We start from the raw sequence: 16,468 nt of genomic DNA on the forward strand, positions 1-16,468 counted from the left end.
ATGCTAGATCTAGGATACGCAAAGATGAACAATCTCTGTATTCTGTGAGTGAAGGGCACCTTTCTTTTTATTGTGCTTTATGTGAAAGTTTACAGTTCAAATTAATTTCTCATAGAAAAATTTATACACATATTATTATGTGACCCTAGTTGCTCTCCCTGTAATATGTCAGCACATTCCTTTCCGCCCAAGATTTCCCATGTCCATTCAACCAGCTCCCATCCCTTTTTGCCTTCTCATCTTGCCTCTGGACAGGAGCTGCCCATTTGGTCTCATGTATCTACTTGAGCTAAGAAGCACTGTCTTCACGAGTATCATTTTATGTCTTATAGTACAGTCTACTCTTTGTCTGAAGAGTTGACTTTGGGAATGGTTTCAGTTCTGGCCTAAGAGAGTCCAGGGGCCATGTCTTCCAGGGTCCCTCCAGTCTCAATCAGACCATTAAGTCAGGTCTTTTTACTAGAATTTGAATTTTGCACCTCACTTTTCTCCTGCTTCCTCAGGGACTCTCTGTTGTGCTCCCTATCAGGGCAGTCATTGGTGGTAGCTGGGCACCATCTAGTTGTTCTGGTGAGGGCATATTTCTTGAGTTCAAGTGATAATATTATGCATTGGATCTAAAGTCATGCTGAACATTTAAGTCATTGTTTACTAAGGCCAAAGTCTGAGAGGCAGAGTCCTGGAATCATGAAATTTGTGTTCCATATCTCTATAATTTCTATTTATTTTCTGTATGATTATGAATCATATGATATTCTATGCCTTACATTTTTCTCCATAGGGTTAAAAGTACATTATTGTAATCATTTATGATTTATGAAATACTTGATTTTTCTCTAGAAAAATAATATTTAAAATAAAATATTCAAGTGAATGATAACACTGTTTTATCATATCTATTTTTATATTGGTATTTATGGCAGCTTCAGATTAGCATCACTGAAGAATAAAACCAAGAACTGGTGCCAGTTGTGTTTCAGGCACTCAGTGCTCCCCAAAGTTATCTAATCTTCCACTTACTATAAAACTGAGACTCAAATAGATTAAAAGTACCACAGTAAGTGATAGTGGTGGGATTTAAATTTTGGACTGACTCTGCCACAGCGATGGGCATTTATATAGCTCACTGAGGATTTACTCCAGTGCTTTTATTTTTACAGACTGAAAAAGTAAAATACCAGATATGTTAGGTGATTTTTTTCCAAAGTCATGTAGTTGGAACTAGTTGGAACCCAGATCTATTGACCTCAGTCCATTGTTCTGTCAGTACTACTTGAAGTATGGTCTGTGGACCAGTGCCAGTTTTTAACTTTCCATTACCAGTTAACAAGGAGATAAGAAGTTTGCACCAGAATATAAATCCATATTCCAAAATATAAACCAATGCTTCCTTCCTTTGGAGCCCTGGTGGCATAGTAGTTAAGAGCTTGGTTGCTAACCAAAAGGCTGGCAGTTCGAATCCCAAGCCGCTCCTTGGAAACCCTATGGGGGCACTTCTACTCTACTATACGGTCGCTATGAGCTGGAATAGGCTCTCTGGCAATGGCTTTTTTTTTTTTTTGCCTAGGTCTTTATTATGTCTCTGACCATAGTATAAGCCTGTCTCATTTTAGGATAAACAGAGACTAAAACAATAAAATACCCTCTCCTTTTCCTTCCTGTCCCTCAAAAGCAAGAAAACACTGAATGGTCAACTTTTAGTTTTCGATGGCATGTTGTGGAATAAGAAAGTTGAAATAGAGCATTATAAGGTGCCTACTGATTGAGATGGAGCCAGATCCTGAGAGTAAAGAGTTTGTATCCCTATCACCTAGTGTAAGCATGTGTTCAACGAAAGCTGAGTGAATTACTAAATTCAAAGAACTTAGTCTTTATTATTTCTTTTGAGAATGATTTATACTTTTCTTAAATAGGCCTCATAATGGACAATGGAACTTGCATCTCCTTGGAAAATTGCCCGTGTATTTTTCATGGATTAGCTTATTCAGTTGGTTCAAAAATTGAACAAGAATGTACTGAATGGTATGTGATCAATGTACAGCCAATTATTTCTGGGTACCTGACTAGCTGACAACTTTAATATGACAGATGCTCAAAGGAATATACTCGTTACTGTTTTTCTTCCAAAAATTTCAAGACACAATTGACATTTAAACTTCATGGAGGAGGGGAATCTGTATTTTCTTTGATGATGTAAGTCTCATTACTTCCTTTGGTATTTCCATAAAATCTTATACCCATGTGATGTGTCTGCCACATTTTCTTATTATTTGTAATCACTAATTTGCAGATACTTTTACTGTTAGAATTTGCTGGTGCTCCTAGGCTTCTCTATTGAATACTTTAAAAAGTGACTTTCCATATTCCCAGTTTTTGGCCATGATTAGAAACACTTAGAATTTCTTATTAAATTAGCTAAATTAAGACTATAGGCAAATCTGATATCCCTCTAGAACAGTCGTAAAAAAGAAGCCAAGGTCTAAATGCCATCAGGCCCTTTTCCCATTAGTGTTTTTATAACTCAGAGTCAGAGTATATAACTGAAGTGCAATTGGATAACTAAATGTGTTCTTGATCCTGATTTGAGTTCCTGTCTTGCAGGCACTCTGCTCCTGTCTTCCAGATCTCATATCTAATTTGTAAGAGTGGAAGGTAGAATGTATCTTACATGAGAGGTTATATATCTCTTCTCTCTCTTTATGTCTGATGAGCCTCAAAATAATTTTCTTCATTTTGACTTTAGTAGGAGTGCTAACTTATTAATCTTGACTCTTTATGTGTATTCCTCTAATGATATAGGTAAACAGTTTTTGTGTATGTGTGACATTTTTAATAGTTTATTTTTGTTGTTGAGAATATACACAGCAGAACAGACACCAGTTCAACAATGCCTACATGTACAATTCAGTGACGTTGATTACATTGAGTTGTGCAACCATTCTTACCTTCTTTTTCCAAGTTGTTTCTCCCTCATTAATGTAAACTCACTAAGCTTCCTATCTAATCTTTTGAGTTGCTGTTGTCATTTTAATCCCATATAAATCTATCTTAAAAGAGCACAATCAAGGCAGACATTCTTTACTGGTTAAGCTAAACTATTGTTTGGTTTTAAGAAAACTTCAGGGGATATTTTTGATTTAAGGTTTAAATGTTATCTCAGGGCAATAGTTTGAGGGGTTCATCCAGCCTCCATGGCTTCAGAATGTCTGGATTCCATTAGAATTTGAAAATCTGTTCTACATTTTCCCACTTTTGAACAGGATTGTGTGTGACTTTTTTTAGTCTAATCACTGAAAGGACATAAAACAGAAGTTCTCTGCTTACCAGTAATTTTTTCTTGACTATTTTGTTTTTCCCCTTGTATCGCCTTCAGTGATTTTTAAATATGATATGCAATAAATAATAATTTAGGTGATAGCCAACCAAAGTTATCAGTCAACCGAGCTTTTGCAGAGGTATTTTTCAGGTCAAGACAAATCCTTACCAGCCCTAACCAACTAACCTGTGAGGATGGTATATTTTGATACATTAATCAATACATTGATGTAAATGTTGACACAGTTTCTCTATACCAACAGATTAATATTTTTAAAAATTTCATTTAGTGTCTGTGTTGGCGGAATTTGGAACTGTACTGAACATGACTGTCCAGGTAATCTTTAAAAAAATTTTTTTGAGGTGTATTCTTTAAATGGAAGAGAAGATAGCACTAATTTTAATGAAGATATATGTATACGAAGAGATGTAGTGATGTATCAATGCAGGTATTTAGAGAATAAATGGAAAATTAAACAAACGATAACTTTGAGCAGGCAACTTTGGTAAAAACTTATTTAAAAACTTCAAATACTGCCTAACTTAAAAAGTACTGTAGAAGAGCTATCATTTAACAAATTATAAATTAATTTGAATAATATAATTTAATCTAGTAATTTTTCCAAAAAAAAATTTCAGATCAGTAAGCCTTATAATTTTTTTCTGATGTATGATTATTCTAAGTTGACATCCCACTTTTTAAGGAAGTAGGAGTATAATTTCCTTTTCGTTCTCCTTCTCTATCACCTCTCTATCTTCTCCTGATTTTTTTCCTTTTTTTTTTTTTGTAGTTCAGTGCTCTATTGTGGGTGATTCTCATTTTACAACTTTTGATGGTCGACATTATTCTTTCATTGGCATGTGCCAGTACATCCTTCTGAAAGGCACTGGAAAAGACAGATTCACAATTACTTTACAGAAAGCTCCCTGCGAGCAGGTAAGAATAACGTCTTTCTTTAATCTCAAAGTGATCAGAGGCATCCACATTTTTTCAGGGGGGCGGTGGCTTAAACTTCATATCTGGATTGATAATAACATAAATGGATGTAGTTATTTTCTTCATAACTAAGACACCATTGGTTGTTAAGATGTACCATTATTTTATGTACTACAAAGAAAAAAAATGATGATTAATCTATGACATATTGTTGACTATATGGTGCATCCTGATTTCTGAGATGTTAAAATGTGAGAACAAATATGTGTTATAGACTAGGTGAACTACTGTATGTTTAATTGAAGGTTTCTTTTTTAAATAGTGATTTTTTTATGTATAGTTTATGGATATTTTTGCATGATTACATAGTGGATCTAAAATTTAAAGAGATGATTTTTGACAGAATTGAACAGATTTCATATCATTCCAAACACATATGTTGGATTTCTTATCACACTGGAAAACTTATTTTAGTTCTTTTTCTTGAAATAGTAAACATATTGACAGTTTGTAAATAAGAAACTAAGATCTTTCTTTCAATCATTTCTCAAAAATTTGCCTAAATCTTTAATTTTTTAGTTTTATTCTAAGATGGTTTATTTCCATTAAAAGTTCTGAAATATTTTATTTTTCTTTTTTTTTTTCTGTTTGATATTTTCTTCTTTGCAATATATCAGAGTCTAAATTTGCTTTTTACATAGAATCCTAATTCTCTTAGTTATCTTTATTTATTTTTGGATGTTTAATATACCAATTGAATATACCAATGAAATGAATTTTGAAAGGTACTTTGCGTGCTGTGGGAAACATAATTATTGGCATTTTATTGAAAACTTTTATTTATTGATTATTTGATTTTTATGCAGAACCTTGGCTTAGTATGCCTTCATTCAATAACTCTAGTCCTGGAGGATGATTTTAGCAAACAAGTGACCCTTAGTAGGGGAGGACAAATCCTGACTAGTCCTAATCACGGCTTCAATTTAAATGGTAAGAAACAATGCTAATGGTATACTTTCTTAAACAAACAAACAAAAAATGAGTAGAGTCTTTTCCCATTGGCTGACTAACCTAACCTTTATTGAGTTCCTTTTGGTCATCAGATCCTCAGTTAGAGATAGTGGAGACACCATATTTATGGGACCTAATATTTACCATAAATGGCCAGAGTTTGGAAGAGAAGAAAGAAAAGCATATAGCCACTTTCAATAACATGTGATGTACTCAAAGCTATTCATAGGGACTTTGGGGAGTCTAAATGGGGAGCAGCTCACCCAGCCCAGGGGAGGGGTGTGCATCAGGAGTTTTCTGAAGGAGGTGATCTCTCACTGGGCATTTAAAACTGAGGAATTACTGAGTTGAAGAAGGTGGGGAAAGTGTTCCCTGTAGAGCAAGGAAGTATGAAAATGTGCAGTATGTTTAGGGGGAAACTATAACTTGTTTGGCACTATTTAGCTTTAAGGTGATAAGTGGAGAATGTCAGGAGATGAGATGAAAGAAGAAGGCGGTGATGAGACCCTAGTCTTTATGCATAGACCATCATACATCTTGATTTTCCCAGAACAGGCCTGTTTATGCCTGTGTTCCAGAATAATTATAATCATCCCCTTACTCTCAGAAAGATCCCAGTTTATATTACAAATTACATGGTCACACTACTCTGGTGTCATGCTAAGGAATTTGAACTTGATCATATATTGGGTTGAACTGTATGAAATTGCCATTATTTGGCTATTTTGACTTATAAGTATGGAGTTTGAAGAAGAGTGATAAGGTATTTTTTTTAATACCACTATGACAACAGTGTAACAGTGTGGAAGTAGATCTGCAAGATGATAGGAGATGTAGAGAACAGTTAGGATATTATTAAATGGACATGCAAGGAATGACGCAGAACTGACCTAGGCCAGTGACAGTAGAGATGGACAAAAGAAGACAGTTTGAAAAAATGTTTAGGAAAAAAAAAGTCACCTGAACTTGGTGATTGTTTGGATTCGGGTTGCTTGCAGTGGTGGTAGCAAGGGCGATGGAGTGATCAAAGAATGATTCTTAGGTTACTGGCTTTGGTGACCAGGTTGATGGCAGAGATTGTGACAAAGACACAGGAGAGATGAAGAGCAACACTTCTGATGGCAAAAGTCAGCAGTTCAGTTTTGAACACAAGCTTCTTGTTCCTCAAGGTGTCTCATAAAATGGTGCTTATCAAGTGCTGCAGCCTCCCTTTTGGCTGACAGTCTCAAGGGAATGAGGGATTATCAGGGAAAGTGCCACTTCGTTTGGGAATTAAGACTAGTTTTGGGGAAAATTGCGCACACACACACACACACACACACACACACACACACGGGTTTAAAAAAAAGATCAGATTTTAAATTGTCTACGGACTGCCCACCTCATGAGATACTTGTCAGCTGAAATTGTATGTTGACCTGATAATCTATTAAAAATACCTGTTGAAGACCAGAAATGGAGGGAAAGAAGAAGGGAAATGGATAAAAGAAAGCAGGTGCAACGTGGCAAAAATGGGTCCTGGAGCCCAGAGACAGGAACAATGGATGGCAAGCCTGGCTCCCCCACTTGTTGGGAGAAGAGTCTTGAGGTCGTATATACTATAGCATTTTGGGACACCACTTATGAATCTCAAAACTGATTTATGTATGTTCTTTTCCTGCAGGGATTGTTGAAATTCAGACTCTGTCATCCTTATTTATTCTCCTAAAAACCACATTTGGTTTAAAAATCCTGTTTGCTATAGATGGGGAAAGAATTTATATTCAGCTCACTAGTTCATGGAAGAGAAGAACATTAGGTCTGTGTGGCACTTTCAATGGGAACATAAGGGATGATTTTCTGTAAGTATTGATTTCTATATTAAAAAAACAAAACAACACAAAAACACCAAACAGGTTGCCGTCGAGTCGATTCGACTCAGCACTCTATAGGACAGAGTAGAAGTACCCCATAGGGTTTCCAAAGAGACTGGTGGATTCGGACTGCCGAACTTTTGGTTAGTAGCCAAATGCTTAGCCACTGCACCACCAAGACTCCTTAGCTAACGTAGCTTAAAAAAAAAACCCAGTGTCCTCAAACGTAACTTAAAGACTAGTAATTCAGGGGATATAATTTTTTTTTTCATTTAAAAATGTTTAATAATAGCTTAGCAGTCACTGTTCCAAAAACTTTACATGACTCGCCATGTTTAAACTTTCTAACAATCACCTGACTAGTATCTCTGCTTTACAGATAAGGAAACTAAGGTCTCAAAGTGACAAATAAATCACCCAAGGTCATGTAGCTAACAGATTGTGGAGCCTGGTATTCAGTCTAGGCAGTGTGACTTGGGGCTTGTGGGCTAACCATGACCCCACATTTACTCCCTTGACACCATCAAGCTTAATGTCATTTTATTTTTGGAAAGCCACTGCTTTAAAAAAACTGGATATTATTTGGTATTAATGGTAGTAAATTATATTTTTAAAAATATTGATATCATTTGGTATTAATGATACCTCTAAAGCAACATTTTGGCCTCTAAGTTAATTGGGGTATGTGATCATTTGTATGTCATTGAAAGAAATGCAATAATGCAAGAATCATATTCTTGTACTGCTTGTATTAACAAAGCACTTTTCACATACACGTAAAAAAGAAGCAGTGTATATTTAATGTAAATACTTTGAGCACCTGTTATCGTGCTAAGCACTGTCAGGCACTTTAAGGAGGAAAAGACATGGTTCACATCCTCAACAAGCTTAAATTGCAGATCAATTGATCAGGAGAGGGTAACAGCCTTTAAGAAAGAATTAGTGCTAAGCAAAGTATTAATCAATGATATATGTAAAAATACTGAGGTAATTAAAAATGAAGCATTGATCTGTGAGTGTAAATACAGCAGGAATTTAGAGCTGGGGTAGACAGGGTACATACATGGAGAAGCCATTCTCCAAATACCATGCTTTCTTAAAAAATTTATTTATTTTTATTTTTTATCACATCAGCATGTTTTCTTCTTTCAGCCTAGGATTCTTTCCCCCTTCTAAACTTTCTTGTGAACTCCCATTTATTGTTAAATCCAACTCAGACATTGTTTGCTCTACAAAACTTGTTCATATCCCATCAAAGTTAATTCTGACTCTCCATTACCAATGGAAATTTGATTTTTTATCAGTCTAGTTTCTACACATAACTATGAGAGTGTTGCAGATAAGAATCATGTCTTTTTGGTCCTTGTATTCCTTTTTTTTGTTTCGTTTTTTTTATTCCTAGGGACTAGACTGGAACCTAGCAGGTAGTCTAACTGAACTATGGTAGAACATGTAACGGAGTATGGAGAAGAGAATTTGGATGAGCAAGAAGAACTGACATTTACAATTAAAAATGTCAAAAGAGAATTTTATTTGATTTTGTCTCCCATGTGATCAATTTGATTTTAGATTATTTCACCTTTTTATTTATTTATTATTCTTTTTTAGGTGAAAGCTTACAGAGCAAATTGATTTCTCATTAAGCAGTTAATACATAAATTGTTTGGTGGCATTGATTGCCAACCCCACGATGTGTCAACATTCTCCTTTTCTCTGCCCTGGGTTCCCTGTTTCCATTTGTCTAGTTTTCCTGTTCCTTCCTGCTTTTTTGTCTTTGCTTTTGGCTGGTGTGCCCATTAGTCTCATATACATGATTGAACTACGAAGCGCATTCCTCTTGTGTGTTATTGTTTGCCCTATAGGCCTGTCTAATCTTTGATTAGAGGGTGAATCTCAGGAGTGACTTCAGTACTGAGTTAAAACGATGTCTGGGGGGGCCATACTCTTGGAGTTTCTCCAGTCTCTGTCAGACCAACAAGCCTGGTCTTTTTTTTTTTTTTAGTGAATTTCAGTTTTGTTCTACATTTTTCTCTCGCTCTGTCTGGGACCCTCTATTGTGATCTGTGCCGTCTTTGTATTTTATTTGTGGGTCAGAATATTGCTATCTTTATAACATTTGTGAAATTGAAAAACTATGGTAAGTGGCTTAGCTAAGATGTCCAGAAAAGACATTAAGCCTTCTTTCTCATCCTTGTTTGTCAGAATGGGTTAGCAGTCAGTATTTAACAGGTGGCAGATTGGTTTGCCTCTTTCTAAAGCACCAGTCTCCTCAGTGTGTAAACACTCAAGTGTGGTAACAGTGCTGGATAATATTCCAGAGTCAGAGATAACTTTCCAACATTGTTTAGCTTTCCAGCATAATTAGCTAAAATTCTTTACTTCACAAAGTTTACTTGGAATCTGCAAATATAGTGGGATGGAAAATATTAATTACTTGACAATTTATTTTATATGCCTTGCCATATGTCAACTATGGCGAACAGAAAGGTTGTTTTACAAAATGAAATGCGATAAATAAATTGGCCTAAAATTATGGTATTTTTGAAAAGATGAACTACATAGGAGAAGCAAGCTCTAAGTCAGCTGCACCTGTGAACCCTGACAACACTCATTGTACTATTAATCTATTTTATTGATTTTCAGAGGGGTAGGACAGAAGGAGAGGGAAAGTGTAAGAGAAGAAATTGCAAGTGCCAATGATGCAATTCTCTGAGGTTCAGTGGTCTCATTTGTGAAATGAGGTTTTGGATTAGGTCTTCGTTATGATACATTATAGTTCTGGAAATTTTAGTGTTGGGAAAGAGGAAAAGGAAGGGAAGGGGAAAGGGGTGGGATTGAGAGAGGGACGTTGTGGGATGGTTTGTGTGGCTGTCAATGCTTCCTTTTTTGTCTTCTCTCATTCACTGTGGTGAGAAGCTCCATATGGTTTTTGGTCACTTAGTCAAATGGTAACAAAAATAGTTAATCTATTAGGACATTATAGAGAGCTGAGATAAAGCTTATTCTACTTACTTAGCTATGTTGTGGCAATTAATGTAATCAGGGATTGAGGTATGATCAAAAGCTTCCTATAGGAGACCTAATCCAATTTGATTCTCTAAGTAGTTTTGACAGTATATGGTATAATGTCCAGGAGGGATTGTCACTTAATAACTGTTGGCCGATGAATTAATAGAACTCGATGGCTGCTGGAGATGGAATTTCAGTGTTTTGGTTCCTAAACATTGTTGTGGTGGATAAACTTGACTTCCAAAGGGTAGATATTTCCCTTCCATTTTGGTTTGTGAGGAAACTCAGACAAAGGGTGCCTTTTATAACATTTTCTTCCATTTTTATTTCCTTGTTTGTTGACCTTCACCATGGAAGCTTGGCATTTCAGGCCTGGTAATGGAAATTGCAATATTGAACCAGAAATACAGACTATTTATTCTTTGGGCCATTTGTCTTTATCCTGAAAAGAATCATGTAAACTACCCAGCCCTGTCCTTCCTCTTGGCCCGAAACCACATACACACATTAAGATTTTGGTTGCTTGCGTGATTTTTTATTTAGTGAGTGCAAACTGGATTTGAATTCTGGCTCTGAAATTTACTGCATGAACTTTAATTTTTCTGCAAGCTTCTGTTTTCTCTGTAAAATGGGATAATGATGCCTTCCTTACAGGTCTGAAATTAGGATTAAATAAGGCATGTATGTCCACAGCTTAGCAGAGTATAAAGTCTCAATAACAGGAAGTTAATACCATGTGTATTTTCTGCATTAGTAGAAAATGTCAAGCTCTAAGATTTCTTTACAAATTAAAAAAATAGTACTCTTTTAATTTTTGGAGAAGAGTACAAAAATTAGAGGAATGAGAGAGACTAAGATAAACATTATTTTTGCTTTCTAGTTCTCCATCAGGCATGATAGAAGGTACCCCACAACTTCATGCAAATGCGTGGAGAGTCTCCTCCACTTGTTTTGCACCTGTTCATGTCCCTGTGGTGGACCCCTGTAACATTAATCAACAAAACAGTAAGTCTTCTTTTCTACATGTAAAACTTAGGGAAAAGTTCCATTTGTTATTATACCCACCCACTTTGTTATTATACTTCTGTTAAATAGTGAATTTAAATTCTGGGTTTCCATTTTATGAGAACATCAATGCCATTCCTTCTGTAATTTTGTTTAATATTACTCCTTTATGTATGCCTTTTTATGTAATCTAGGTTCTTTTAGGAGCCCTGGTGGCACAGTGGTTAAGAGCTTGGCTGCTAACCAAAAGGTTGGCAGTTCAGATCCACCAGCTGCTCCTTGGAAACCCTATGGAATAGTTCTACTCTATTCTGTAGGGTTGCTATGTAAAGAAAGTGACTATTTTATTTATCATTTTGCATTTGTAAATTTACTTTAGATATTCAGAAGTCTCATCATCCCAGATGTGGGCTACATTGTTTTAATCCTTTCAGATTATTTAAATGCTAAAGAAAAATCTCTGGAAATACTCTACTAATGTTGTTATAGTTACGGGATGTTCAATTTCAGTTCTATAGTGTGACAGCCCATGTGGATTCTCATATTTATTACCTTCACATTATGAGCTCCTGGCCAAAGCACGCATTAGGGCTTCATAAAAGCAAGAAGCCAGTGATCCAAAGAAACTTTATGCCCTCAAATGGGCAACAATTTGAGATGGTCATGCTCCTGAGATCCAATTTGCAAGGACAGTGCAACTCACATGCCAGGGATTTTGCGGTGTTTTTTAACAAAAGTCTCAGCAAACTGACTGCTCAATAAAAGAAGACGTTGGTGTTTTTTATTCCCTTTTCTTTTTTAGAATCACTTTGTGAAAGAAAATTAAAGTGAATGTTTAAATGTATTTTATTATAATTTTGATGTGTTAAAAGATATGCTGCTTTAATTTAATAATGCTCTTTTCCTATTTTTATGTAGTTTTTTCCTACAGTACTAATATTGGATGAGCAGCCATTAGATGTCAGTACAAATTTTGGATTTAAAAGTGATTTGAGGGAGGCTTATGTTGATTGTCATATAATCTTTATTATTCACTTATATTTTTGATGTACTGGAAAGAACACACAATTGTTAACCTTCTTGGCCATTTTCCCTATCTACAATAAAAGGGCTAGACTAAATTTCTTCCTATGATTTATTAATACTTTTAATCTTACTAAGTCTACTCCTTCTCCATCAACTAGTCTTGTTCAGTTTACTTCTAACTTTATCCTCCTCGATATTACAACAACTCTATTTTTTTTTAAATAACATACAGAAGTTGGAGTAGACTCCAATTGATGAATTCATTTCCCCCCAATCTCTACCTTTATTATGTGCCCTTTTGCTGTATTTCTATCACTTTTCTTTCCATAACTCATATCTCCTGTGATATGTATTTCAGAATATTACATTCTTCACCAGTGCTATGAACTTTTTTTTTTTTAATTTCAAGTGGGTAAATTCAGGAAGATCCACAAAGAATGGAAAGTAGATAAAAGTTAATAATGCTGACGTGGGTTTTGAGCAATACTTTTTCCACAGAGCTCTTCTTGAATTACTCTTTTGTTTAATGCTAGTAGGAATATTTTTTGGTCTACGAATTCCACAGTCTAAGTCATTTAGATTGGGATCCAGATTATTTTGTCAAACTTGGTTACTACCATAAAGGATCAGTGATTCTCAGGGGTAAAAACCAACAAATTTTAAGAGGTGATTATCCAAGCCCTACAAAATGGTTTGATAGTTATATCCCCTGGATTTTAATGTATGTTCCAGTCCCTAGATTCTATTCATTATTCATTCATGCATTTATAGGTTCATTTATCAAACATTTTTGAGCTCCCAGCATGTGCTAGACATTGTGCTATGGTTCAGTCACTACTTGGTAGCTGCCATATTATCTATATTCACCTCAGAGATTCTGTTGAAATGGAATTATCCCCACTCCTTCCTGAGTAATTTTGAATTCTAAGGAGTTGCTATAAGATCCATCATCTGGCACCACTTTTACTGATGTTCTGATGCCTGGATATAGGCTTCCTAATACTCTTCAAGTCTTTACAGCAGGTTTCCTAAGATGATCCTCAGACAATGTAGTATTTGAGGTCACTGCTGCTCTCAGCCCTCTGCTACTCATATTACTCAGGTATAACACAATACACATTTTTTTTTCTTGCCACCAAACTCACCACTGTCAAGTTGATTCAAACTCATAATGGCCCCAGAGAGTTTCCAAGGCTATAAATCTTAATGGAAGCAGACTGCCACATTTTTCTCACGTGGAGTGGCTGGTGGGTTGAACTGGTGACCTTTTGGTTAGCAGCTGAGCACTTTAACCACTGCACCACCAGTGCTCCCTTTTTTTTGCTAAAGGACTGTCAAATATAGATGAAGTGCTGCTACCAATATGACAAAAACAAACAAACATGCAAACAAACAAGAAACCAAAACCCTGTATAACCTGAAAATAATAGGTCTCTAATTTTTTAATTTTAGGTAATGCATTACAGTGGAAATCAGGAGGCTCAAATAGCTCCATAACTTGATAAGAGGGGTGAGATCTGGACTAGAGCATGAGGTGCTAATGCGTTTCTTTGTCTATTAGTTGGGTATGCAGCACACTGTGATGTCATCCACCAGGAGCTCTTTGCTTCTTGCCACGTCTACATTAGCCCTGGGCTGTATTATCAGCTGTGCCGACACGATGCGTGCAAATGTGGAAGCGCCTGCCTATGCAATGCTCTTGCCCACTATGCCTACCTCTGTAGCCAGCGTGGTGTTACCATCGATTTTAGAACTCAAGTTTCATTCTGTGGTGAGTACCATGGCGCAGATAAAGACTCTCAGGTAATACTTTAGAGAGCTTTGCTTTTGTTAATTGTTGCCTTCCTTTTTTTAAATGAAAGGTCAGTATTGCATGTAAGTTATTCTAAGTCTTCCCATAATGTATGAACATGCAAAGAAAATGAAATACTTAGTTTCTTGAAATTGGAGATATGTTGAATAAGACCAATACCTTGACAATTTTTGTTAATAGCAGAATTGGAGTGTAACTCTATGTCTTGAAATATGCAACAGAGACAACTTGGAGTAAAAAATTCTTGTCATGAAAATGACATATTTAAATATTGAAAGTATAGAAAAATATTGTTCGATAGAATTTCACAGTCGATTTGTAGTTATACAAGTAAGTTATGCAAAGGACAATTATTATCTCAAGTTCTTGGGGTGCTATTTTCATGGTTAGTAGTATGTCTGCTGAATCATTCATGGTGAATTATTTCCTCATGTGTTCTATAACTTCTTTTTTATGAAGTAATCTTTAGTAGGTCTTTTTATTTTTTGATGAGAAGAATCTTTTGTGGCCCTGATTTTGGGAGCATTCCTTTACATACCTTTTACCGGTCAGTGGTATAACGAAGCTTTTTCCAGGGATATCATTTGCCAGTTTTGCTATTAGTTTCTCGGCTTAAGTTTTTTAAGACAAGAATAACATAAATATAAAATATAAATTCAGATACCAAAACTGCAAGATGTAAGCCTGGGATTTTTATTTCTGAAAGGATACTTTATCTCACCACAGACCAGGCCAGGTTAGATAAGCTTTCCTGGAATCTTCCTGTACTATGAGCAGATTTCCTCTAGCCCAGGGGTTGGAAAACTACAACTCTTGGGCCACCGGTGTTTTTATGTATGTATTTATTTTTTTATTGTACTTCAGATGAAGGTTTACAGAACAGACTAGTTTCTCACCGAACAGCTAGTACACATATTTTTTTATGACATGGGTTAACAACTCCTCGACACGTCAACACTCTCCCTTCTCGACCTTGGGTTCCCTCTTATCAGCTTTCCTGTCCCCTCCTGTCTTCTAGTCCTTGCCCCTGGGCTGGTGTGCCCATTTACCCTCGTTTTGTTTTATGGGCCTGACTAATCTTAGGCTGAAGGGTGAGCCTCAAGAGTGACTTCATTACGGAGCTAAAAGGGTTATCTGGAGGCCATACTCTTGGGGTTTCTCCAGTCTCTGTTGGACCAGTAAGTCTGGTCTTTTTTTTGTGAGTTAGAATTTTGTTCTACATTTTTCTCCAGCTCTGTCCAGGACCCTCTATTGTGATCCCTGTCAGAGCAGTCAGGGCCACCTGTGTTTTTGTAAATAAACTTTTATTGGAACCCAGGCACCTCCATTTGTTTATGTATTGTCTGTGGCTGCTTTTGTGCTACAATGGCAGACTTGAGTGGTTGTGACAGGGACTGTGTGGCCTGCAAAGCCAAAATATTTACGTTTTGGCCCTTTACAGAAAAAGTTTACTGATCTCTGCTTTAGTTCATTCTTTCAATTGAGGCTGAAGCTCTTTGAGGATCCAAGCTAGGGCTTTCCCAGTTCCTAGTATCGTAAAGGACCAACTTTCATCTTCCATTTCTACATGAGTTAAGTCCAAGATCTTACATTGCTGGGATCAATCCTTTCTTCCCCCACTCAAAGTTCTGGATTTTATTTCTGTCTTCACTTAGGCACCTGAGGATTCTCCCTCCACTCCCCTTTTTTTTTCTGACAAGGTCATTTGTACATTTAAAATATTTGTACTTTTTTTTTTTATCCAGCATTTTCTAGGTGTCCATAGCAGTGTGCTTTTATATTATTTTAGTTTGCCTACTCTAATCAGTTGAGTTTTGTCTAAAAAGAAACTATGAGGCTTTAGAAAAAAAGTAGAAATATGATAGAGAAAGCAGAAAATAAGAGCTACGAGTATAGATAATAAAGTCAGGTTTTGTCTTATTTGGAGAAGATTAAAAGTTTCCTTAGTTTTAAATAATGCTATAAAGAAGATGATGATATTCTAGTAGTAAATAGACTTAAACTGTGAGGATAAGAAGTTTATTTAGACCAATACTTACGTATCACAAAAAAAAAAAAATTATGGTACGAGCTATTAAAGGGTGTTACGGAATGTCACAGTTAATGTATTTTAACACATAGTTTTTATTTTTCTGCTGTAGTAGCTTGGTGGGACATTGTCTTTTTTCATATTTCCATTTTAGGATTCTGTAATGTTGTATGTTTACTGATGTAGGGTATCATTTTCTTCATGATTCGTGTCCATCATAGGCCTATGATCAAAGATAAATGGTTTCTGTCCTCTGTGGGAATCACTCACAAATGTGCGCCTTTGTTTCTTAGCTGTAGTGTGCCAGAAAGGCATGCTGTACCATCACTGTTCCTCCTTTTGCCGCCGCTCCTGCGCTTCCCTGTCTTCTCCGGAGCAGTGTAATGACGATTGTGCCGAAGGCTGTAACTGTCCCGAAGGCAAATACTATGAAGACACACTTAGTTTTTGTGTGCCCATGTAAGTCACAG

At 36.1% G+C, this 16,468-nt stretch overlaps 1 protein-coding gene across 1 annotated transcript in view; it reads left to right on the forward strand.

Annotated features, from left to right (window-relative positions):
* Nucleotides 1-16,468, forward strand: part of OTOGL (otogelin like) — a 344,392-nt gene that overhangs the window by 211,033 nt on the left and 116,891 nt on the right. The window contains exons 15-22 of the mRNA XM_049884965.1: nt 1,914-2,022; nt 3,606-3,652; nt 4,107-4,252; nt 5,119-5,242; nt 6,927-7,104; nt 11,006-11,130; nt 13,718-13,927; nt 16,292-16,457. Coding sequence (XP_049740922.1) covers nt 1,914-2,022; nt 3,606-3,652; nt 4,107-4,252; nt 5,119-5,242; nt 6,927-7,104; nt 11,006-11,130; nt 13,718-13,927; nt 16,292-16,457 — 1,105 coding nt within the window. The remainder of the gene's footprint in view (nt 1-1,913; nt 2,023-3,605; nt 3,653-4,106; nt 4,253-5,118; nt 5,243-6,926; nt 7,105-11,005; nt 11,131-13,717; nt 13,928-16,291; nt 16,458-16,468) is intronic.

This window comes from Elephas maximus, chromosome 4 (genome assembly GCF_024166365.1).
Source record: "Elephas maximus indicus isolate mEleMax1 chromosome 4, mEleMax1 primary haplotype, whole genome shotgun sequence".
Classification (NCBI taxonomy): domain Eukaryota; kingdom Metazoa; phylum Chordata; class Mammalia; order Proboscidea; family Elephantidae; genus Elephas; species Elephas maximus.